The 24693-nt window shown below is 43.2% G+C and overlaps 1 protein-coding gene across 2 annotated transcripts in view; it reads right to left on the minus strand.

The window, feature by feature from the left end:
- Lcmt1 (leucine carboxyl methyltransferase 1) overlaps positions 1-18997 on the minus strand; it is a 54001-nt gene extending 35004 nt beyond the window's left edge. For both annotated transcript variants that reach the window (XM_052199753.1, XM_052199745.1), the window contains exon 1: positions 18746-18997. In XM_052199753.1, the coding sequence (XP_052055713.1) occupies positions 18746-18852 (107 nt within the window). In that variant the 5' untranslated portion in view covers positions 18853-18997. The remainder of the gene's footprint in view (positions 1-18745) is intronic.
- Positions 18998-24693: the final 5696 nt, after the last annotated feature.

The following is a 24693-nucleotide window of genomic DNA, read 5'->3' on the forward strand; positions in this document are numbered from 1 at the left end:
GGAAAAGTTGAAAAGGTAGGCAGTGAGCATGGGTTTTTCATTCCAAGGAACTACTGTCAAGTTCCCAAGAACCAGACAGAGGATCTAGAGGAAAATCAACAACTTCTAAAGGCCAATATATGCACCTGGACTGCCTAACAGCCCTTTAACAAGAGCCATCTAACACGTCCACACTCACGTGACACGGCCCTGCAAGCCTCCCACTTCCATCATGTCTCGATCACGTCTCGTCTCCTCTCCACACTGCGCATTTGCTCCCCAGGACCCTAAGCAAACCAACCTCAGCTCACCCCTCACAGGACCTATGAGCACCTGTTCACTATGGAAACACTCTAGCCACTCACAGCGAGATTTTATCAACTGTAACAGAGTTTCCTACCTGCTACCCCGAGTCTTCACACTTCACACCCCATGTTCCTTAATAACCAAGTCAAGATGTAAGGGTGCATGCAGTACATCTCCAAGCTACAATTTAAGCTCCTAGAAGCAGATGCTACATCTTTTCTTTGTATCTACCAAATTTTTCTTATTTGTTTTTGGTTTTGAGACAGGATCTTGCTCCTGAATTTGTCCTGCCCCACCCTTCCAAGGGCTAAGGTTAGGTGTGTACTACCACACAAAGTAACAAGGTTGGCTCTGCTCACCATTGCGGGTACCATTTTCTGTACAAGCTTGTGTCTCACTGATGTTTGCATATGTGTGGATACCATGAAGATGTTGCATATGTGTGGATACCATGAGGATGTTTGCATATGTGTGGATACCATGAGGATGTTTGCATATGTGTGGATGCCACGAGGATGCTTGCATATGTGTGGATACCATGAGGATGTTTGCATGTGTGTGGGTACCATGAGGATATTTGCATGTGTGTGGATACCATGAGGATGTTTGCATGTGTGTGGGTACCACGAGGATGTTTGCATATGTGTGGATACCATGAGGATGTTTGCATGTGTATGGGTACCATGAGAATGTTTGCATATGTGTGGAAACCATGAGGATATTTGCATGTGTGTGGATACCATGAGGATGTTTGCATATGTGTGGGTACCATGAGGATGTTTACATGTGTGTGGGTACCATGAGGATGTTTGCATGTGTGTGGATACCAGGAGGATGTTTGCATGTGTCTGGGTACCATGAGGATGTTTGCATGTGTGTGGGTACCATAAGGATGTTTGCATGTGTGTGGATACCATGAGGATGTCTGCATGTGTGTGGATACCATGAGGATGTTTGCATGTGTGTGGATACCATGAGGATGCTTGCATATGTGTGGATACCATGAGGAAGCACATAACTGAGATAGTTAATGCAGCATGTAAAATACTCACTGATTTGCCAGGCCCTGCTACATCTGTCACTATAGTCCAAAGCAAACAGCGCACTTATAACTTGATCAGTCAATTTCCTTGGTCTTTAAACAGTGCCTAAAGCTCAGAGGTAGACCCAGTCAGGGCTACATACCTTTAATGCCAGCATGTGAGAGGCAGAGGATCTCTGAGAGCTCAAGGCCAACCTGATCTATAAAGTGAGCCAGCGCTATGTAGTGAAATCCTGTACCAGAATGCAAAAAAACAAAACAGAACAGAACAGCTCAGTGGAACCATTCTTACCTAAGGCACTACATTCAATCCCAATACCACAAAATAAATAAATAAAAACAAACAAAAAATGTAACAGTATAGCTGTCAATGGTATGTGACTCACTACTATCAAATTCAATTAGAACAGTGTGCAAATCATTTTTTAAATATAAAAAAGAGCTCAAAGACGCATGAAGTCTGGGAATGTGTTGAGTCCTCGCTGTGGAGATCTGCTTTCAGGGAATCGTGTAGTGCCATCTAGTGGCAGAGGCATATATTCAGTCCTTTCCAATCCTTAGCACAGGGGATCATTCTCAGCTGAGTTGCTGAACTCAGGACCTCTCCATTTGACAGGCACAGCAGCCAGCTCACTGAGGTTTTCAACACATGGTTGGGGAGGAAGAAAAATAAGACTGCTTGAAGGAAGGAAGATGAGCATCAGAATCTGGGATTCACAGGCCACCCATTTAGATTAACTAAGCAACACAGAGAAATGCAACTGGGCTCCAGTGCCCAAAACCCATGAGTTGGGGCAGGTTTTTATTAAAAAAACAAAAACCAAACAAAAAGTACCACTGTATTCTCTGAGGTTTCTTTCATCTGACTTGAATCAGAGGGCATCAAAACAGTTTCAAAAAAGCAATTCAGGTTTACATTCCATAGCCCTAGGTGTGTGGGGGAGGGAGGGCAGCTGCCCAGCCGTGCCAGCAAACACCTACTGCATCTAACTGCACAGGTGATGGCAACCTTTACTGACAGAGACCATGAGACACACAAAGGGTAAACAGTATCTAACTCCAAAGGAGTAAAACACAAAGCCCTACATGACCGGAATTGAATGGTTGCCTTCCCTATAAGAGTCACTTAAGCCTGACTATCAGGTAAATCTAAAGGGCAAGGATTGAACCAGGAGAAATACCAGAAGCCCATTACAAAGCACTTACATTCTCACAAAGTAAAGAACTCTCAAAAATTAGGAAGAAATTCCTAGAGGTAAAAATGGGTGAAAACACATATTTGGGGGACAATTCATAAAAGAAATAAAACTAACTAATAAACATAAAACCTCAGCCTTAACAACAATTCTTAAAGGCAAAAGAAAAACTCAAATAAGGTGCCATTTCTCCTTTCAAATTGGCACCAAATCTATTTCTGAGAGGAGCCTGGATTTGGAGGATGAGGAAGCAGGAGGTGGCAGGCACGCCTGTGCCAGGAGGTGGCAGGCAGGCCTGTGCCAGGAGGTGCTGTGCCACAGGAATACAATGCAGGGATACATGCATACGCGATGAGCCAGCAATCCCACTTTATCCTAATAACCAACGATGGACACGAAGAGTTTGCCGTGAGAACATGGAAAATGACAATTCCATGTGAGGATGTCCAACTTGTTAGGAACTAACCCACAGGAACCCAAGATGCCCCACAAGATACCAATCGCTTGAAATGCTATTGGCAGCAGCCACACCACCCATGATGCTAAGCACCAACTCTGCTTGCTGGATCTACTGTGCTCTCGTGTGTGTGTGTGTGTGTGTGTGTGTGTGTGTGTGTGTGTGTGTGTGTGTGCGCCCGTCTGTGTGTAGTGTAGACATGTACATAACACATATATTTGATTGCAAAGACTGTTTTTAGTACCATGCTTCCATCCTGGGTGTAAACTGAACTCTGCTTGTGGTCTCCAAGGCCTCTTACTGCCCCAATTGTAATTTTATTGGCTCTCTTTCATAACTTTCAGTTTCACTTTTACAGTCCATGGCCTGAGCTTCTTGCTTTATGAATACAAAGAAGCAGCAGCCCCTTCCGGGACATAGGCTGCCCCAACTAAGCATTTACTGAGGTCTGAGTGGACCTGCTGACCTGACTTGTTGAAGCATCCAAGAAACTACACACCTTGGGAGACCCACCCCAAATGAGGGAGACGCCAGGCCTCTGGCTGGGAGCCTGGATGGAATTAAAGGAGGAAAAGGAAAAGCTAAGTGAGTATGTGTGTTCCCCTCTCTGCTTCCCAGTCTGCTATGGCCAGAACATTTTTCCTCCACCACAGGCTCCTGACACCATGATGTTCTGCTCAGACTTCTGGAGCAAAGACATAATGGACTGACTGTATACTCCTAACACCGGGAGTCAAAAGAAATCTTCCCTCCTTACGTTATCTACCCTGGGCAATCTGGTCCCAGCAATTAAAAAGGAGTCCACACACAGCTGAAACGGTACCAACATTCACAGCAGGGTGCAATGGCAAGAGTTCGCCCAGAAAGGTCCCTTGGTACGACGTCTGCAACTTAGCAAACCATAATGCTGAGACGACGACGACGACGACGACGACGACGACGATATGACAGTCTATCTCCATTGTCAAGTTGATGGGATCAACACTGAAGCAAGTTTCTGGGTGTTTCTAAACTGGGGTAACTGATATGGAGGCAACACAATTCTGTGGCTGGAGTTTTAACTGAATAAAGGAGTGTGCTAAGCACCAGTGCTAATCTCTCTCTGCTGCCCGCCTGTCTGCTGGATTGCTGGACTGACCTCCCTCTATGCCACGGTTCATTACAGTTTACAGTAAGCTTTATAACTACAGTTAGTGTAAAACACCAAGCACCATACCTTTTCTACTTCTGACCTTTTCAAAACACTTTGAATCTTTTTTTCCAGATCCTTTATATTTCTCTATGTATTTTAGAATGAACCTATCTCCTTAAAAGAAAAAAAAAATGGCCTGGATTTAGAACCTGAACAGAAATCTACTTTTTGTTTTATTCTGTTTCTGAGACAGGGTCCCAGATTGGCCCTAAACTGACTATATAGCTAAAAAATGGCCTTTGAAACTCTTGATTCCCCTGCCTCCACTTCAGACATGCTGTGATTATAGGTTTGCACAACCCCATACTTGGCTCAGATATCTTAGCAACACCCTAACTCCAATGTGAGAAAGTACATCTCCACTTAAATCTTTCATCTTGTTAAGCAAAGCAGGTTTCTGTGTGGAGAGGTTTCATATCTCTCATTAGATTTATTCCTATCACGTATAGTTTATCTTTTATACTATCACAAATGATATTCTAGCATTTTATTTCCCTGTGCATGCAGATACATGCACACAGAACATGTATGCATGACAAAGATTCTACCTAGAACATTTAATGACCTCCAACAGATAAATAATAACATCGATAAAAACAGGCAAAAGGTTTTAACACAGCAGACAAACAGCGTAGAAAGGGCAATGAACACACCAAAACGTGTGTGACCACCATTAGCCATCAGTGAAATGTAATTTAAGACCACAAGGAGATCATTTCACATACAGACACGATGCCACACTTGACAAAGATCTACAGAGACTGGAGTTCTGGTGCATCACTGGAGGGACTTGTAAACACAGAAGTCAGGAGGGAGACCAGTGTGCTGGTTGAAGATGAGCCCACCTATGTCTGGGTTTGACGATAGTAACGAATTGGCAATGAACTCTGAGTGACCCATAATGCATCAGTGTGGCATGAAGACGACTTCCCCTTGGAATCATTTAATCAAGTTCAGGTTTGAATTGCCTACGTTGTGCTCCTCCTGTCTTCTGCCCTCTGTCTGTCTGTGCCATGAGTCTAAATCTGTGCCTGTCTGAAAGCTGTCGTATAAATACATCCCTGTATCTGTGTGTTCTATGTATAACTGTGTCTTTGTGTGTGTGTGTTTATCAGTGTCTATGTGTCTGTCCCTCACAATGAGCTTTGTTCTATATTTACTGAACAGCACAGAAAGCATCACGCAAGGAAGGGCTAGGATCCTTGACAGAATTTTTTTTATTTTTATTATCATATTCAACATAATATTTTTCTACCAATCATAAAAATGGACAGGTTATTAAATGAACATAAAAAATAAAGTATTTCTGTTTGTTCATTTTGTTTTCAATAGAGCTTAAAATCCTAGCTCTTACTGTGTACAAACCCAAAATAAGAACAATTTTTAGACATTGGAGTTCATTGTGATAAGGCTGTACTTCAATGTCCCTCCCATCACCGAAGATTTTACCTCCATAGTAGCTAAGAGTTGACAGTTCTGCTCTGCCAAGGAATGAATTGTAAGCACAATTATTTGGATACAGATTTCCTATTATGGTCAAAGCTATTTGACTCTAGTGACTGTCATCATTCTCAGCCCACAGGGAACAGGTTACATTCAAGAAATGATGTGTGTATTAAGGTTTATCCATGAAGTCATTCATCAACTGTTTCAATGAACAATGGTTCTGCTTGGAGGGTAAAACAGACATTAGGTGAGGGTAAGATTCTGGTTTATTGGCTGTTATGATTTTGAAAATCATTCATCTTAGAAAAAAATAACTTATAAGGTCATCTTCTTCAAAGTTGATACAATAATTATAAATATCAAGCAAAACATTGAGTCTTACTCTTTGTTGTTCTCTTACAAGTCACCTCCCAAATTGTCTACATTTCTTTTGGCTGTATAATATTAATGAAAAGTGCTACTTCCTGTTATTTTTGTTGTTAGAGGTGGAATTATGTTTGTGTAGCTGTCTTCTTTTGTATTTGTTGTAAGATTACTTACGTGCTTTTTCTAGGGTGTAGTTTCCCTCCTTGTGTTGGTATTTCCCATCTATTATCCTTTTTTTTTAAAGATTTATTTATTTATTATATGTGTACACTGTAGCTGTTCTCAGACACACCAGAAGAGGGCCTCAGATCCCATTACAGATGGTTGTGAGCCACCATGTGGTTGCTGGGATTTGAACTCAGAACCTTTGGAAGAACAGTCAGTGCTCTTAACCACTGAGCCATCTTGCCAGCCCCCTATTATCCTTTGTTGGGCTGGATTTGTAGAAAAATATTATATAAATTTGGTTTTGTCATGGAATATTTTGTTTTCTACATCTATGATAATTGAGAGTTTTGCTGTATATAGTAGCCTGGTCTGGCATTTGTGTTCTCTTAGGGTCTGTATGAATCTGCCCAGGAACTTCTAGCTTTCGTAGTCTCTGGTGAGAAGTCTGGTGTAATTCTGATAGCTCTGCCTTTATATGTTACTTGACCTTTTCCCCTTACTGCTTTTAATATTTTTTGTTTTGTACATTTGGTGCTTTGATTATTATGTGACAGGAGGAATTTCTTTTCTGGTCTAGTCTATTTGGAGTTCTGTAGGCTTCTTATATGTTCATGGGCATCTCTTTCTTCAGGTTATAGAAGTTTTCTTCTATAAGTTTGTTGAAGATATTTACTGGCCCTTTGAGTTGGGAATCGTCACTCTCTTCTATACCTACTATCCTTAGGTTTGGTCTTCTCATTGTGTCCTGGATTTCCTGGATGTTTTGGGTTAGGATCTTTTTGTTGTTTGTGTTTTCTTTGACTGTTATGTCTATGGTATCTTCTGTACCTGAGATTCTGTCTTCTATCCCTTTTATTCTGTTGGTGATGCTTGCTTGTATGACTCCTGATCTCTTTCCTAGGTTTTTTAACTCCAGGGTTGTCTCCCTTTGTGATTTCTTTATTGTTTTATTTCCATTTTTAGATTCTGGATGGTTTTGTTCATTTCTTTCGCCTGTTTCTGTTTTCCTGTAATTCTTTAAGGGATTTTTATGTTTTCTCTTTAAGGGCTTCCACCTATTTACCTGTGTTCTCTGGTATTTCTTTAAGGGAGTTATTTATGACCTTCTTAAGGTCCTCTATCAGCATCATAAGAAGTGATTTTAGATCCAAATTTGCTTTTTTGGTGTGATGGTGTATCCAGGACTTGCTATGATGGGAGGATGATGCCAAGTAACCTTTGTTTCTGTTGCTTATGTTCTTACCCTTGCCTCCCACCATCTGGTTATTTCTAGTGCTACCTGTCCTTGCTATATCTGACTGGAGCCTGTCCTTCCTGTGATCCCCGTTGTGTCAGAACTCCTCAGAGTCAAGCTGCATCTGTGATCCTGTGATTCTGTGATCCTGTGATCCTGAGATCCTAGGTGTGTCCAAGCTCCTAGGAGTCCAACTGCCTCTGAGACCCTGAGATCCTGGTGTGGCCAAACTCCTGGGATTCTGTGATCCTGTGCATGTTAAAGTGCCTGGGGGCTTCTTCTGGGTGTTGTCTACTCAGGGCAAGGGCCCAGACCAGAAGGAACCTGTGCCACTGGTCAGGCAGAGTTCCTGTGTGCCTGGGTCCTGCTGGTCCAAGTTACTCCCAGTGTTGGGACAGATGTTGTGTCCTCCTCACCTCTGATCTTCTTCACAGAAATCTTTAACAAAGTTTTACTAGAGGTTAAGTCACTGGCTCCAATTGATCCCACCTGACCAGATAACAAACATTGTTTATCAACCATCAATGGGTACTTTCAACCTTTCTGCAGATCCCAGGGAGAGGCTTTCAACCTGTGCCTGCTGCTCTCAGCTAATGACTCACGTGCATTACTCGGTCGGAGGAATGGACGAGTACAGAACTGCAAACTGCAGCTATGCATTAGCTACGTTGTAAAAGCTGACTTCATGGGAATCTAAGGAGGTAAGGTTGATTGTACATTGTCCTCCTAAAGGCAGGGTAAACAAGCAGTCTGAGTACACAGTAGGCTAGCAGTCTTAAGTGACCTCAAAGTATATTATTAACTCTGGCTGGGAGGTCTAGCAAAAGTTTCAGTCTCTTAGAATGTAAGAGATATTTTCAGAATATTGCACTGCTACCACTGGGCAACTACAAAACAAAAAGAACCCAAGAGAAATGAAAGACAGAAAAAAGAATACTAACCAAAGCCTATTTACAATGGCCCATACAGGACCAAGAGCAGGTAAATTAGACAACAGATGCAGGACTAGACAACTTCTGACCAAATAAATATCCAGCCAAGCTCCCGAGCCTGCTTGTTGACTATGCCTTAGCTATAGGCCATAACTGCTAACAGCTTAAGGACCCACACTAACCCACCTTAGGGTAACTGTCTAAGAAAATCTGAGGCTGCTAAAAGAAGTTAGTTTGTTCCAGTCAACACCTGAACAGGGCCCTGTCTGTCTCCTAGCCTCTGCCTAACTTCTCGAACCCCAGTTAGCATTACCTGGGAGAGTTTACCTGAACAAATCTCACCTTCTAGGGATTTGAGTTTAACACCCTAACCCACTGAGCTCAGGACACTTCCGTTTTCTCATTCTCCCTTGAAACACTCAGCCTGTCATTTCTGTTGATCAAGAAGTTCTGCTCAGTTTGCACTGGACTGAGTTGGAATGGACTTCCGGAGCTTTACTGATTAAAATCTACTTTATTCTCTGTGTCCATGTATCTCTGTTGATATGCACATGAATAAACCTCAAAGAGTACACTGGATACAAAAACATGCTGGAACAAACCTTTAATCCCAGTACTCTGTGAGTTCAAGGTCAGCCTGATCTATACAGCAAGTTCCAGTCAGCCAGGGCTACACAGTGAAACCCTATGTCAAAACAGAAAAAAAAAAAAAATTAAAGAATATGTATTGTATGAATGATTAAAGAATGTACAAGAAGAGTCAAATCTAGGCTGGGGATACAGCTCTTATGTCCCTAACAGTGGCACACGCCTTAAATCTAGCATTCAGGAGGCTGAAGCAGATGGATTTCTGGGAGTCTGAGGTCAGCATGGTCTATATAGAAAGCTCCAGACAACATGGCTACTTGGAGAGAGGCTCCCCCAGAAGAGACTGCTCCCTTGACGAAGGGGGCTCGTGGCATACATCTTCTGTCAACATCTGTTTTCACTTTTCCTTCCCAAAACACAGCCAACCAAATGAACTAGGAGAATTCTATAAACTTCCCTTATCCTAAGAAACAAAGGATGGGACCCTGAATAAAAGACAATTACATAACTTTTAAGTCAATGCTTTCAGTCATCAAAACAAACAAAAGCAACTTCAGCTGCAAAGTGAGATGGACACAGCAGAGCTATCACTCGTTACAAATTAACAAGAGAGAATATTTTCTACCTGGTAGTTGATAAACAACTTAAGAAACTGAGAATATTCCATAATTCATAACATGTTTACTTTGGGTAGGAATGCAAAGTCATACAATCTCTTTCTGGATGATTCTGCCAACTTCACTGCAGGGATCTTTTACTGGAAAGGATATAGAATAGAGGTGGTGGCCACGATATAGTTTTATTCCTCCTTTCTAATCTTTAAAAATTTGATGACTATGACTATTTTGTCTACATATATGTCTATTACATGTGTGCAGTAGTATACTTACAGGCCATGAAAGACTGCCAGATACCTGGGAACTGGAGTTAGAGGGAGTTATGAGCTGCCAGGTGGGTCGCTGGAAAGTTGAGCCCAGGTCCTCTTAAAGAGCCACCAGTGCTCCTATCTCTGAAGCCACCTCTCAGCTACTTTAATAGCAAACTAGAACAGTTTTAATACAGGTAAAAGAAAACATACAGTAGAGCCCGCACAGCCGCTGAAGAGAATTAGGGGACAAAGTGTCCACTTTAAGGGAGGGAATGCTCACCACTATCCTTCTAAACTGGAGAGATGGCTGAGTAGTTAAGAGCACTGGCTTCCAGAGGACCTGGGTTCAATTCCTAGTACACACACGGCAGCTCACACTGTCTAATTCCAGTTCCAAGAATCTGCATGCAGATACACATGCAGACAAAACACAAATGCATGTAAAAAAAATAGATAAATCATTAAAAAATTTAAAAACTTAAGAAATAAACAATTAAGCTTTAGAACCAGTGAGATAGCTCAACAGCTAACGGTACCTGCTGCCAAGTGTTTACATCCGGAGCTCATCCCCATGCAAAATGCGAACTGACTCACACCATTATCCTACTATTCAACTGTAGCAATGCATGAATGCACATGTACAAACAAACAAATGTAATTTTAAAAAAGAACAAAGGAACTAGGTCTGGTAAGTCACAAAAGAAGGCCTAGTGAGGTGTGCAGGCATTCCCAGAGAAGCAGGAAGGTAATAAACTTGAGGCCACCTGGGAGACAAGAGAAATAAACAAATCAGAAACAGGAAGGAAGGAGAAAAGAAGGGAGGAAGGGAGAGAGGGAGGGAAGGAAGGTAGGTGGGTGGGTAGGCAGGAACATAATTCTCTTCAATTATAAGCAACTTTAGAAGCTCATTTATCTTGACTAGAATGATCCACTTCTACAATAGTTTATTTTCTCTTGAAACGGAAAGTAGAACCAGCTTTGGAAATATTTTAGATCAAAATCTCCACCTTGCTCTCTAGTGCACAGCTCTAAAGATGTAATCAGAGCCCAGAAAGGCCTGCACCAAAGCCCTCAGGGCAAATCTAACTTTGCCCAGAGATGACCATATGGCCTGTTCCTGTGTCACTTGTGTTGAGAAATCATTACGTTCTATAATAGCTCAAAGGAATGTCAGTCATGGTCCTGGTCTGGTTTCTATAACACACTGACCACTCACACCAGTAAACTAGGACTTCATGCGTCAGGAAATATAATCCTTAACACCACTTGGATTCAGTTTCTCATTTGACAAATGTTCACTGTGTGTCTACAACATTCATCCCTGCTCCGTGTTGAATCATTCTCTTGGAAGATACAAACATTAAGCAATGAGTTTTTGAATTATGTCTGAGCTGCTGACCACAGGGAAAACACTAGGGTGCTAGACTATTAACAGAGGTGTGGGGCTTTGGGTGTGGGGAACAGATCAAGAACTGAGTGAATGTGTCTGCTGATATGAGCACAGCCATGTCAAACACCTTAATGCCTCAGACCCATGGTAATGGCAAGGCCTTCACCAGGTCAGACTTGGAGTAATGGCAAAGCCTTCTCCAATCCTAATACAAAGGCTGACAGTGTGTACAGAACGTATCAGCCACTGCCTCCTCCTCTGGTGACTGCAGCCTGAGACTACTCTCCTACAGAGATCAGATAACTTGACTTCTTGCTCAGCAGTACACAATAAAGCACACCGAGTGTCTAGGCTACTGGTAGATCTCCTTCAGAAGCATGGCCTATCCAATCCCACGTTTTTTTGAATGTGTCTGTGCATGTTGTTCCTTCATTCCCATCATCCCAATCAGGTCAATCCCAAAGCCATGCAGGTCATGCCATGAATCAAGAGGCATCTGTTTGAGGGAGCGAAATATCCTGGAATAATCTTAAGAGTTCTCAGCCATCAGTCAGCACTCTGTGTCGCCGCTCCACCTTCCACATCATGAATGTGATGGATTTGCAGTCCTGCCCCGTGACCATCCTGCCCTGAGTACCAAGAGCTCTCACAACAGTTCCAGCAGTAAGGCTCCCTGCCTCCATCCTTGCTTCCTACCTTCCAGTCTCAGTGGGCTACTTCATGCTCCGGTTCGAAATCCTCTAATGGCTCCTAACTCATAAGAGAAAAGTTACAAGAGGAGCTGGAATGTTGTCTGTGGTTAAGAGCACTTGGGCTCTTCCAGAGGACCCAGTTTCGAGTCCCATGACAACCATCTATAACTCCAGTCCCACAGGATCCAATGCCCACTGACCTTAGTGAACACCTGGGGTGCATATGGTATGCATATATACTGGCAAAGCACTTAGACACATAATTGTAAGAAATGTTTCAGTTCCAAGAATCTATTATGCACAGACTCTTCTCCTTCTCAATCCCTCTGTATTAATACTTATAAAACAAGTCCAGCAGGCTTGGGAACATTTCCACTCTGTTTTCTGCCTGGGATATTGTTTCCTCAGATGTCTCCAGAGTGCACTCCCTTAACTTCTGCAAGTGTCTGCTGTAGATGTATCTTCTCAGTGGGACCGTCTCTAGTCTTTCCACCTTGAAACTATATCTGGCATGACACGTATGTGGCTTGCTTCCTGCCTGGTTTCTAAGAGCTCCATTTAATTTGTTTACTTCTATATCTGTAGTCTAGAACACCACTTCCATAAACAAAGCAGGCATTCCTGAAAGACTTCTGAGTGAATGAAAAGTACAGTTCTGTACACTGACACGAAACCAACGAGTCTGAAGCAGAGGGATTAGCATGCTCTGAGGAAGGAGAGCTGAGAGGAAGGCAGAGTAGGGTGACGTGATGCTGGGGACCCATCTCAGAACAAGCAGGACCCTGCAAAACTGGGTAAGGCCATTGTCAACAGGAAGCCATTAAGTCATGGAGGGACACAATCCAGACAGCCTTTTACAACTTGTGGCTTCACTATGACTTATGGATTAGGAAAGAATGACTGAGGAAGCCCAGGAGGCAGAGGAGTGCCGTAACTCATACCTAACCTCACCTTGCACTGAGAAACCAGGAGCTGGGCGGAAGGAAGGAAGTAGATTCCAGAAATACTTTGAGCAGAAAAACAATGGATCTAGGTGATAGACCACATAAGTAGAAGACTTGTAAGACCACGTCTCCCAGTTTTACCTATGACCTAGTGACCAATGGAGTAGGGTCAGGAGAGGAAGAACATGCCGGGGTAATCTTTAGCAGGCTGGGTTAGCAGTAGAGCATCTGAGGCCATTCTGAGACATCTGAATATTTTTAATTAGGTAGATATCCAATGGAGTGTGACCAGATCATAAAAAGGCACAGTGGGTCAGACATCACATTGTATGTAGAACTGCACCTGTGGCTAATAGGGATCTGGAAGATTTTCAAGTGACAGGACAATATTTGTGATTATTTAAAAAAATTAAAGCATCACCTTTAGCAGAATAAGGATGTGTATGAAGAGACTGAGTGAGGGGGAGAAGAACAGGGCTGTGGCAGACAGAAAGCCCCCTTTCCATTACCCATCCCCTGCCCGCATGTAGAGAAGTGCTGCTAGACCATGCCAGTCCACCGCTTACGTCCCTGAGGACGACGCCACCTTCTATGGGTCTTGCTGTCATCCCTCTGCAGAATCCTCTCCTGCTGCCCAGTGCCTACCTCTGTCAAGTTCCCCTAACAAACTGCTCTGCCTCTGACAATGTTTCTAGTCATGCCTGGCAGCCTCTGTGCATGTTGTAAAGATTTACTCTTCCACTGTGCATGGAAAACAGCCTTGGCCTCCAGAAACTGGCTGGTTAGCATAAGCTAGGCCTTCATCTGAGGGCAACTGGCTTGGTACCCTCTGTTTTCCTGATGGGCATAAACAATCTTGCAGAACACTAGCATAAGGCATTCTGCAAGAATGACAAGTGATGCAGATTATGTGCACTGCTAAATTCTAAACACAGATTAAAAACAAGTTCACTGTCATAGTTTGCTTTCTATTTCTGTGATAGAGCACCATGACTAAAGCAACTTAGGAAGAAAAGGGTTTATTTGGCTTACGTGTCCTAATCACAGTCTATCATGAATAGAAGTCGGGGCAGGCACCGAAGCAGAAGCCCTGGAGGAACACTTCTCACTGGCTTGCTCCCCATGGCTTGCTCAGCCTGCTTTCTTTGACAACTCAGGACCACCGGCCACCAGGTGATACTGTCACTTGACAATGGCAGGGCTCTCCCACATTAATCATTAATCCAGAAAATGCTCCACAGACTTGTCTACAAGCCAATCTCATGGAGACATTTTCTCATTTTAAGTTCTCTTCCAAGATGAAATGAGCTTGTGTCAAACTGACAAACAGTAAGTAGTACAGTCACTGTGTCACCCACAAAAATACCAAGGCCCTTCTCTCCCAGCTGACAAATGACTGGGTTTCTATTACTTCTTCAATCCTTCTCTAGATAAACATTCTAACGTCCTGAATGTGCCTCCCCAAAAGAGCTGCCTGGCCTCAGCTATTAGCGTTTGATCCACAGCATGTCTGTTTTACCAGCCGTCCTACAAACAACCCAGCTCATGCACACATCCATGGCAGTATTTTCTGTCCCCTCTTATTGAGAGACTACAACTATTAAATCTCTTCTCTAGCTGCAAGTGAGTTCTACAGGACAAAGACAAATGTCCTAGAGGAAAGGACTGTTAAGGCTCTTACAGGAACATGAATGCAGTTCCACTTGAAGGCTTCTGTGCCCTCTGTCAAGGAGGGTCCTGGACAGAAAGAGAAGTCAAGTTTGGAAGTAGATAAAGTATGAAATTTAGTCCCAGCTGCTCACAGAGTGGGAGACATAAGGACAGGAGTTCAAGACCTGTCTAGGCTACACAATAAAACCTTATCTCAAAAACAAACCAGCCAGGTGCTAGGGCAATCATACTCATCTGAGCATAAGGCTCTGAACTTTAAGCCCTAGGGCCCAGAATGTGCATAAAATCCTACCACGAGAGTCTCTAACCCCAACATTCCTAGGAAGCAAAGCAATTCCCGTGCAAGTAAAGGAGATGACTGAGTTTATATCCCCAGCACTCATGTGAAAAGCCAGAAAGTGTGTAACTGTAACCCCAGGTTGGGGGAAGGTTGAGATAAGGAGATCCCTGGAGCTCACTAGCCAGAGAATCTAGCTGAATCTGTGAGTTCTAGACTTAGTAAGAAACTCTTACTTAAAAAATAAGAGTACAACAGCTGAAGACACTTGACATCAAACTCTGATGTCCACTTACACATATATGTGTGCATGTACCAGGACATGTGTATATGCACGCATGTGCATGTGTACAGACATATATACAAACAGAAATTTTAAAGAGTAAGAATGAGTAGTCCAGAGAAGCAGTAAGGGGTACAGATCAGAATGGCAGACACAAATTCACAGGAATATCAAGTTGCCCTACTATGTATCTAACTCAAGTATTCCAGGAGAAAATGGAAACTAGAAGTTGTGCCATTTCTCTGAGATCCACCATACCCTGCTGGACCACACCTTCTTGCTATTGTCTACCTTCTGGCTACTCACCTAATTCAAAGAGATCTACTAAGACCAAAGGACAAGAGAGATATGGGCACTGCCAACTCAATTGCTGAATGATGGACTATGAACTCTAAGCTCTGACTTGAGGACAGGAAAAGCCATGGTCCTCAGGGAAGTCAACTGAATTCTAATAACTGATTAAGGCAATTGCAAAGGAGGAAGATGGTTATGCACCAAGACGAAGACCTGGGGTAATATGGTGGGAAAGGGTGGTCACAAAGGAATGTGGGGTATATAGGCAAACTGGGTGCTTACAGGACACTGAGCTCACCCAGGGCTATGTCAAGAATTAAGGAGGGTGCTCGTTTCAGCAATTGATAAGCTAAAATTGCAATGCCACAGAGGTTAGCACAGTCTTTGTGCAAGGATGATACAAAAATTTTACAGTGTTCCCTTGTATCAGTTCCTACAAAGATTGTCTAACGGGGCCAGCTATGGGATTTGAAAAGGGTACCCAAGGTCCATGCCTAGAGAGAAAGAAATAAGGAAGACCAGAAGAGGTAAAGCATCCCCCAAGTCTTCAAGGAACTGATTAACTCAGAAAGGGTAAACAACAGCCATTGGGGGAGGGATCCTGTTGGATAGAATGAACCTTAAAAATGGGAATGGGGGGGGAACAGCTTGAAGAACACACATCTCAAACACCTAATCCTTGGGGATACAACACAGAAAACAAGACTTCAAGAAAAGGACATCTGTAAGGAAGCATGAAAGTTCAGGTACAGGGAGGAAAGGAAAGAGGCTGATGAACTGGAGGGAGTTACTGAACATGGAGCACTCATCTTAGAGGACATAGTGCAGATATGGTAGACCCTGGGTCACTGGTAAACAAAGAACAGAGTGACCCAGAGCATAGCTTGATGAGCATAAAGAGAAGAGAAGGAGAGTATGTGAGTCTGATTCATGTTGCTGTAACAAAATAAGTGAGCTTAGTACCTTAAAAAGCAAAGAGGTTCATCTGGCAAATGATTCTGGTGACTAGAAGTTCAAACAGCAAGGCACCAACTTGGCAAGATGCCCTGACTGTGTCATATTAGAGCAAAGAAGTGGATGGGGGAGACGATACATTAAAAAAAAAGAGAGCAAGAGAGCTTTTCTTGACAGTCCACTCTTACAATAATCAATCAAGTCTATAAGAATGAAAATTCCCTCCCCCAAGAAATACAATATCCATGGCTGGAGAGATGGCCCAATAGTTATGATCTCAGCACACACACACACAAAGTGAAGCATGGTCTTGCACATGCCTGTAATCCCAGTGTGGGGTGGGCCAACTGAGGGGACATGCAGGTTGTAAACCTAATTGAGAATGAAAGCTCCAGGTTCTACAAGGGGCCCTGCCTCAAAGGAACAAGGCATAAAAAAAGATGCCTATAATATCCTTTTCCAGCTGCCACATGGGTGTGCACAGGATCATGTACCTACACACACACATACCAACACTTAACCAACACACACATATTCATACACATATATACCAAAAAGCCATAATTACTTGATGCCCACTCTCTAAATGATAGTAGATAATATCACTGAATCCTCAAAACCACTTAAGAAAACAGATCGCCACACCCCCTCTAACATCTGCCTGTCTGCCTGTCTCTTTCTCTCACATACTTTTACTGTGTGATATACATGTGTACACCTGCATGTGCAGATGTATAAAGCTATGCATGCACATGTGTGGTCCCGAGATTGATGTTGGGTTTCCTCCTCTAACACTTTCCACATTATTTTTTGAGACAGGGTTTCTCATTGAACCTGGAACTTACCCATTTACAATTTAGCTAGACCAGTTGGTCAGAAAGTTCCAGGGATTCCCCTTGTTTCCAGTTCCCCAGGTTGAGGTTACAGGCATGCCACATGCAGTTTCTTACATGGATGGTGAAGACATGAGCTCAGGTCATAATAGTTGCACAGCAAGTACTTTTCCAACAAAGCTTTCTCCCCAGCACCCCCACCAGCCCTACTTCAGAGCCAAGAAATCTAAAGCAAAAAGTAAAAAGCAAAAAAAAAAAGGGGGGGGCCACTGGGGAGATGGCTCAGTGGGTAAGAACACTTTCTGTACAAGCATGAAGACCTGTGTTGGCTCCCCAGCACAATATCAAAGAAAGGCATGGCTTCACACACCTGCAACCGGAGATGGGGGTCGGGGAAGGAAGACTGCTGATATCACTAAGGTTTGCTCCCTACCTAACCAGTCTGGCTGAAAAGGTAAGAGATCCTATCTCAAGGGAACAAGGAAGAACAGAACGATAGAGCAGAACACCCAACATCCTCCTCTGGCATCCACATGTACATTCACCCACACATGCATGCACCTACATCACATACATACACACACACACACACCCCACACCCTTTAAAGTTAGGAACTTGCTCAAGTTTATATAGCTTGGGCAGTCTGGCTCCCAGATTGATGCTTTAAATGCCTATGTTTAGTTTCTGAGACCCTACAAAATGTGCAGCACTCCACCCCAAAATGTGTATTTCCCATAGCATAATACCTCTCTGGCCTCCAGCCTACCCCTATCTCCAGGCCATTGTCCTAATTGTTCTAAAGCCCACACTCCTCCCTTGTTCTGAACATTGTCCTACTTCCTTGTCTCAGGCTTTTTCTTGCCAATTTAAACATCCCTGTATAAACTTCAAACTCTAAAGACACTGCTGCAACTCAGAGCCGGACACTATAGTATGAATTTACTGTTCTCCCAACTAGGCTGGGAGTCTGGTATGTCATCGCCACATCTGTTTTGTTCCTCTAAGTATCTAAGTATCTGCTATCGCTGAAACCAAAACCCACCAAGTAGCTCAAAGGAAAGGCCTAGCACAATGTACTGTCCCAATAACTTTGTTGCATGAATGAGGGACGTGCAAGCTTTGTGTTTTCTCATGCACTGACAAGACTCACCACCACCTGCTACAACTCCATAAATACTGTGGCCTATGTATAGTATTTTTTCTACAAACAAACACTGCGGGGGGCTGGGACCTTCAATCTCCCCTCATTAGTCTTTAGTTTCAGGAGCACAATGGGGAATCATGACCAATTTTAACAGGATGTAGCCTACCAAGCAAAGTTGCATTTCTAACCCAGCAAAGCTGTAGTTATTACTTGCACCACACCCTGTCTTTCCTGAAGGCCAAGATCTAGCAAGCTTTGTTCAGGGCCTTACTCCCAGTAGTGGTACACCGGGTTCACACACACTCGATAGCTATGACTTAAATGAACCTCTTCCCTGCTCCATGAACTTCCCAGGTGAGAAGCCAGGGCCGCTCCAGAGAGTGCGGCAGCTCTTTCCCAGTGTCCTAGCATGTGATTTGGACAGTGGCTCTCTAGCCACCTAGGCTCCGGACACCAGAGCCCATACCAAACCCAGCGCCCCCAGGCACCTCTTGCAGAGAGAAGCATCTTCGCAGGTGCCGCGCACTCCCTCATCGTCCAAGTCACAGCTCGACGCGCAGGAAGAGAACGAGGACTCCCTCGAGCTGGTGGCCATGTGCGTGGAATGTTCTGGGGTGCGGCACCCACCAGGGACATGGAAACGGGGAAACGAGCAGTAGGAAAAGAGGCAAGAAATAGGCACGGACTAAAGCAGTAAGGATAAGGCGCGATGTATGGGCGCTGTTCAGTGACGCCGCCCCCGCACCGCCCACCCACCTTTTAGTTGATTGGCGCCCGGGACTTGACGTTTGTTGGACCAAGGTCCTCGTCCTGTCATGCCATTGGAGGATTCTTTAGGCTCCGCCCATACAACCCGGAAGTTTCTAAAGAGAGCCCGGACATGCTGGCGCCGCAATGCTTTCTGGGAAGTGTAGTCTTAGTTCCTCTGAGTTTTCCTTTTGCCTTCTTGCTCTTCAGAAACTTCTTTTATAAATACTGTCAATTCAGGGCTGAAGGGCAGAGAGTCCATCCAAAAGAAGCAAGTTTAAAGTATTAACTTTCTGTTGCCCTTTGTGTCATTCAATAATGCCTGAAACTTTCAGTGGGGGAGTCAACACTATGTCAGGTCTTGGGCTAATTAATGCCTTTGAGATGTTAGGAAGTGACTAGGGCTGTAGCTCAGATCGCTCACCTGGGTAGGGTTCTCTCAAGAAAGGGGAAAAAGTTGTGAAAGAGAGAACTGTGAAGAGTAGAATGGAAAATTGTGTAACCGTGACAGTAAATTAGGGCTAGGGAGTACAGAATTCTTTGAACTCTGTTTCAGAAATAACAGATGTAATGAAAATAGTTCACAGGAATGAGGAACGGGTGAATAGTAATCAAGGTTTAGATGACATCGAATGGGGAAGGTGGGAGAAGAGAAACTAGTGAAACTATGGAGGGAGTTCAGTTTCTCAAATGAGTAAATATGTTTCATAATTGTGCATACGCAGTGGACTTTACAGGTATTTCATAATGGATCGCTATAAAACACTTTGTAAATAAAATTGAAGGGTTATGTTCTATTTTGTCTGTTGTTTGGGGAAGAGGAAGGGATAAGCTCTAGCTTTATGAAGTTTGAATCTTACCCATAAAAATTCTGTGGAGATAGGGCAGTGATTAAACACTTGCCCATCCTTTCCAAGGTTTTAGGTTTGAGCCTAGAAACACACACACACACACACACACACAGTCATAGTAGTCCACACATGTTTGGGAAGGAAGAGCAATAGGATCCCTTGAGCCTAGTGTTGGAGGTCAGTTTGGATAGTATAGCAAGAATCCATTTTAAATTTAAAAAAAAAAAAACTTAGTTGAGTTCTCCTATAATGAAGCCTGGTTTTTAGCTCACTGTGTAGCCATAAATGACCTTGAACTTCTGGTGCCTACAGTTCTCCAGTGCTGGGATTGTAGGTATGTGTAACCATGTGTAATTTGTAAACTATTGAGTTTTGTGCACTCTAGGAAAATATTCTACCAACTGAGCTACATACTCACTCAATTCTTTAAAAAGGAAAACAGTAAATCAATATATATGTTCATATATTTTGTTTTACCTATTATTCACTGGAGACACAAGTAACCACTTGTGACACTTCGGGGAGAGATGGCAAAAGGAATAACTGGAGTTCTGAAATGTTGTTGAAGCTAATCTTGAGGGGTTATGATAAAATACCCTGACAAAAGCAACTTAAAGGACAAATACTTTATTTTGGTTTACAGTTTGTTTTAGTTATTTTTCTATTGTTGTGAAAAGATACCATGACCAATGCAGGTTATAAAAGAAATCATTTAATCAGGAACTTGCTTACATTTTCAGAGGGCCAGTTCATGACTATCATAGTGGTGACCAAGGCGGCATGTAGGCAGGCTTGGATAATATAACCTGAAAGTTGGGGGTAGGTGGAGGAGAAGGGATGGAGGGAGAGAGAGTGAATGACAGAGAGAAGTGGAAGGGAGAACAAAGAGGAAAGAGGAAGAAGGGGAGAGTGAGTCATAGAGAGAAGGGTGTTGAAACCTCAAAACCCACCATCTCTCCAACAAGGCCACACCTCTTAATCCTTCCCAGAACTGTTCCACCAACTGTAGATCAAGCACTCAAATATATGAGCCTATGGGGGTCTCTTTTGTTAAAACCACTACACAGTCCCAGAGGGATAAACGTCAGGGAAGACATGAAAGTAGGTAAGGAAGAAATGTTGGCAGGACCGGGAGACTCACTGGTCACACTGCATGCACAATTAGTAAGCAGAGACACATGCTGTGGCTCAGTTCCTTTGATCCAGGTATATACCCCAGGATCCTAGCCAGAGAGCCGTGCCACCCATTGTGCTTGGGTCTTCCTCCCTCAGATAATAACATCAGGAGAATAAGCTACAGGTATACTCAGAAGTCCATCTCCCAAGAAACCCTAGATTCTGCCAAGCTGGCATTTAACATTAACCATCACAGGGAACTAAAACACAGCTTTCCCTGAAGTGTTCCTCTGCAAAGCAATTCACAGGCTTAGTGTCCCTATGCGGCACTGTACACCCCCTGTGGGAGTCCATAGGTAATAAATATGTCATCAGCAAGCAGTATGGGATGTCAGTCCCACAACAATCTGCCTCTCTGAATAGCCCTTCAGCCACAATTAGTTTTATCTTGAAAGGGACAGGCTACCCAGAGTACCTGAACTACCCAGGTACTGCTTTGAATAAGGCCCTCTAACAAAAAAGCTCCAGAATTTCTCCAAAATAAAATCAACAGGTACCCCTGTTGTTACCATCAGACACCCCTTCAGGGACTTAGTGGTAAACACTCATGCTTTCTGGAGGCTATGAGTGAGCCAACATGATTATAAGTTGTCTGTGGGCTTCCAATGCAACAAATCACTTCTTTGGCCATGCACTACTGCCATCAGAGTGGCACGCGTTCACAAATTTTGTTTGGAATGCCAATTTTAACTGTATGAAAGTTCATCAAGTTGTAAACTTTGGGTCTGATTAATCTTTGTGTGTGATGTTTTCATTTAGACATTTTGAAAACAAAGTTATTAAGATTTAAAAACAAGGCACAAAAGTCAGCACAACAGTCAGCACAACTGGCCATACTCTGGGTAGCCATCATAGTGCTGAGTGCTTGTTTTGGTCCACTCAGTCTGCTATAACACACAAGCATACATTTGATGGTTCTTAAATGACAAGTTTGTTTCTCACAGTTTTAGAGTCTGGGAAGTTCCTGTTCAAATTTGGTGTCTGATGAGCTATGTTCTTGCTGCCCAAACTGTTCAATAAGAGACACGTTCTCTTCGTTTGCAAGTGGAATTTCCTACTTGAACAATCAAATGATTGTTCCTTTTTTTCCTTTTCTGTTAGTTTCTATATCCAAATACTGAACATTTTCTTTTTGAAAAACATCAGAATCTCTTGTCTTTTTCTTGCGGCTGAATTTTGCTGATCTACTATGTTTCAGGGGGTTTTGTTTTGTTTTGTTTTGTTTTGTTTTGTTTTGTTTTGTTTTGAGAAAGGGTCTCATATAGCCCAGGCTGGTCTCTAATTCTGTATATAGCCAAGAATAACTCTGAATTCACAACCCTTCTCTTTCTACCTTCCAATTCTTAGATTACAGACCTGTATTACTATAGTCAATTTTTACAGTGCTAGGGATCAACCCCAGAGCCTTATGGATGCTGGGCAAGAACTCTACCAACTAAGGTGCTTCTTGAATTTTCTCTGAAAAGAACTGGGAATAGGCAATGTCATTATTTGCTTATGCTGGTTCTAAAATTAACCCCTGTCCTTCTCTTAAAACCTGAAGCAGATACATCTTACACCGCTTTTTATGCCCAGGAGTTCTCATCAATGTCATTCTTTCTCCTTAAGCAAGTCTTTCTAACATTTGGCTGAGACACAGTGGTTTGTAGTTCTGTGACAACATGCAGCATTTTAGGGTGAGCCACAGGCTCACCCCACTCTATTGTTCCCCAAGGTGTCCCATCTTTCTTGGGTAATTCTTCTGTGGATTCGAGGAATCTTTTCTTAGCCTATGCTATAAATGTTCTTGTTTCCTTTGGTGTAAGCATTGAATTCCTTTGGAAGCTCTGAACTGTCCCTTGGGCTTTTCAGATTTCCCTCTTCTTCCACTGTATCACTTTGCTCTATCACACAAGCCTGTGCTTTCAGAGGTCTACATTTCAGACTTTGTATCTTTTGAATGGAGACAGAGACACATTCTTCCTGTGTCAAACTCTGTTACTTTGTATAGGGAATAATAATTTATTTAAATCTTTAAGTGTATCTCCAAGTTCTTCACATTGGGGGCTTGACTCCTTTTGTTTGTAAGTAGGCCAGTTAAAAAATTAAATATGTGTGTGTGTGTGTGTGTGTGTGTGATACGAGTAGGTGCACATGTGCCACTGTGTGCTGATGAAAGTCAGGGAATAACTTGCTGCAGTCAGGTCTCTACTTCCACCATGTGAGTTCCAGGGATGGAATTCAGTTTGTGAAGTTTGGCAGCAAGAACCCTTCCTTGATGGCCCAGCTCTTGTGTGATAGACTGGTGTTTAGCACGGTCTAAGGTTTTGAGATTGATGACTTCAATCTCTGAGCCACTTGGCTGAAACAAGGTTTCTCACTCTTCTGTCTTTGGTTCAGTGTCACTGAGGTTTTCTGGATGCCTGCAGTTGACAATTGAATTAGTGATTGGCAATTCCCCGGCTTCTGTTCTGTGTAAGCTCCTTATGTTGGTAGATTCCATTTTCCACCTACTAGCTCTTCCTTCTACACGGCAAGGCTGAGCAGCTCCTCAGGGATCTGCTCCACAGTCACGTCTTAAAACTGTCTGTCCATGCTGTGACCAAATTGGCATTAAAATCCACGTCATCTGCTTGGAAAGCTAGTGCATGGTTAGTACCACAACTGAATGAAGTTTGTACAGTGCTCCCTGATATAATGACAGCATCTGTTTAGCATTGCTCTTTTACTGCTTTCTGTAGCCCAGGCTGGGCTGGAATTTGTGATCCTTCTGTGTCAGCCTCCTGAGTAACTGGATTTCAGGCCTACATCACCACTGTCTAGTTTCATAGTAGCATCTGAATGTAATGACTCAACGGCTGACTCAGGTTTGGCAAATGGTCTTGATGTCCTGTCTGTCTTGCTTTAATAAATATTGTTGGTGTGCCATAAGCCTGTAATTCTAGCATTTGGCCAGTGGAGGTAGGAGGATCAGGAATTTAAGGCCATCCTCAGCTACAGGCAACTCCTCAAAAAAAAAAAAATCGTATTTCAACACTTCCTGTTGTAATTAATGTTGATGACTTGCAATTTGCTGCCTGACTGAAGGCTCCACACTTGAGTTGTAATCGCTACACAGTTTTAAGTTTCTTGTTCTTCGAACTCAAGCCATCACTTGCACTCTACTGTCTGTTGTAAGGAAATGCAGGACAAGAAGCAATGTGAGGGAGAAAGGGGTCAGTCCAGCTTCCAGCTGGAGGGAGGGATGTCTACCATGATGGGGAAAGCACTGCAATGGGCGTGATGAGGCTGAGGGCAGCAAGACCACACTGCCTCCATGTTCAAAAAGCAGAAGGAGATGAAAGCCCCTGGCTCAGCTAGTTTTCTGTGGTCTGGGGCCACAGACCATGGAATGCTCTCGTCCACATTTAGAGTGGACCGTCCCATCTCAATTAACCTGATATACATAATTCTTCACAGACATACACAGAGATTTGTTTCTGAGGTGATTCTAGATCCTGTCAACTTGACACTTTAAACCACCACACGGCCCGTAAAGGATGCCATAGCCCACCGGATGTAGGGAATGTTGTGTATGTGGAGCCAAGGCTGCCAAGTCAGGAGGACATGGCTGCGGTTGATAAAACTAACTTGGTTCAGTTGGACGCAAGGGTTGTGCAACGCAAAATGATCCCACCAAGTTT

This window comes from Apodemus sylvaticus, chromosome 1 (genome assembly GCF_947179515.1).
Source record: "Apodemus sylvaticus chromosome 1, mApoSyl1.1, whole genome shotgun sequence".
NCBI lineage: Eukaryota > Metazoa > Chordata > Mammalia > Rodentia > Muridae > Apodemus > Apodemus sylvaticus.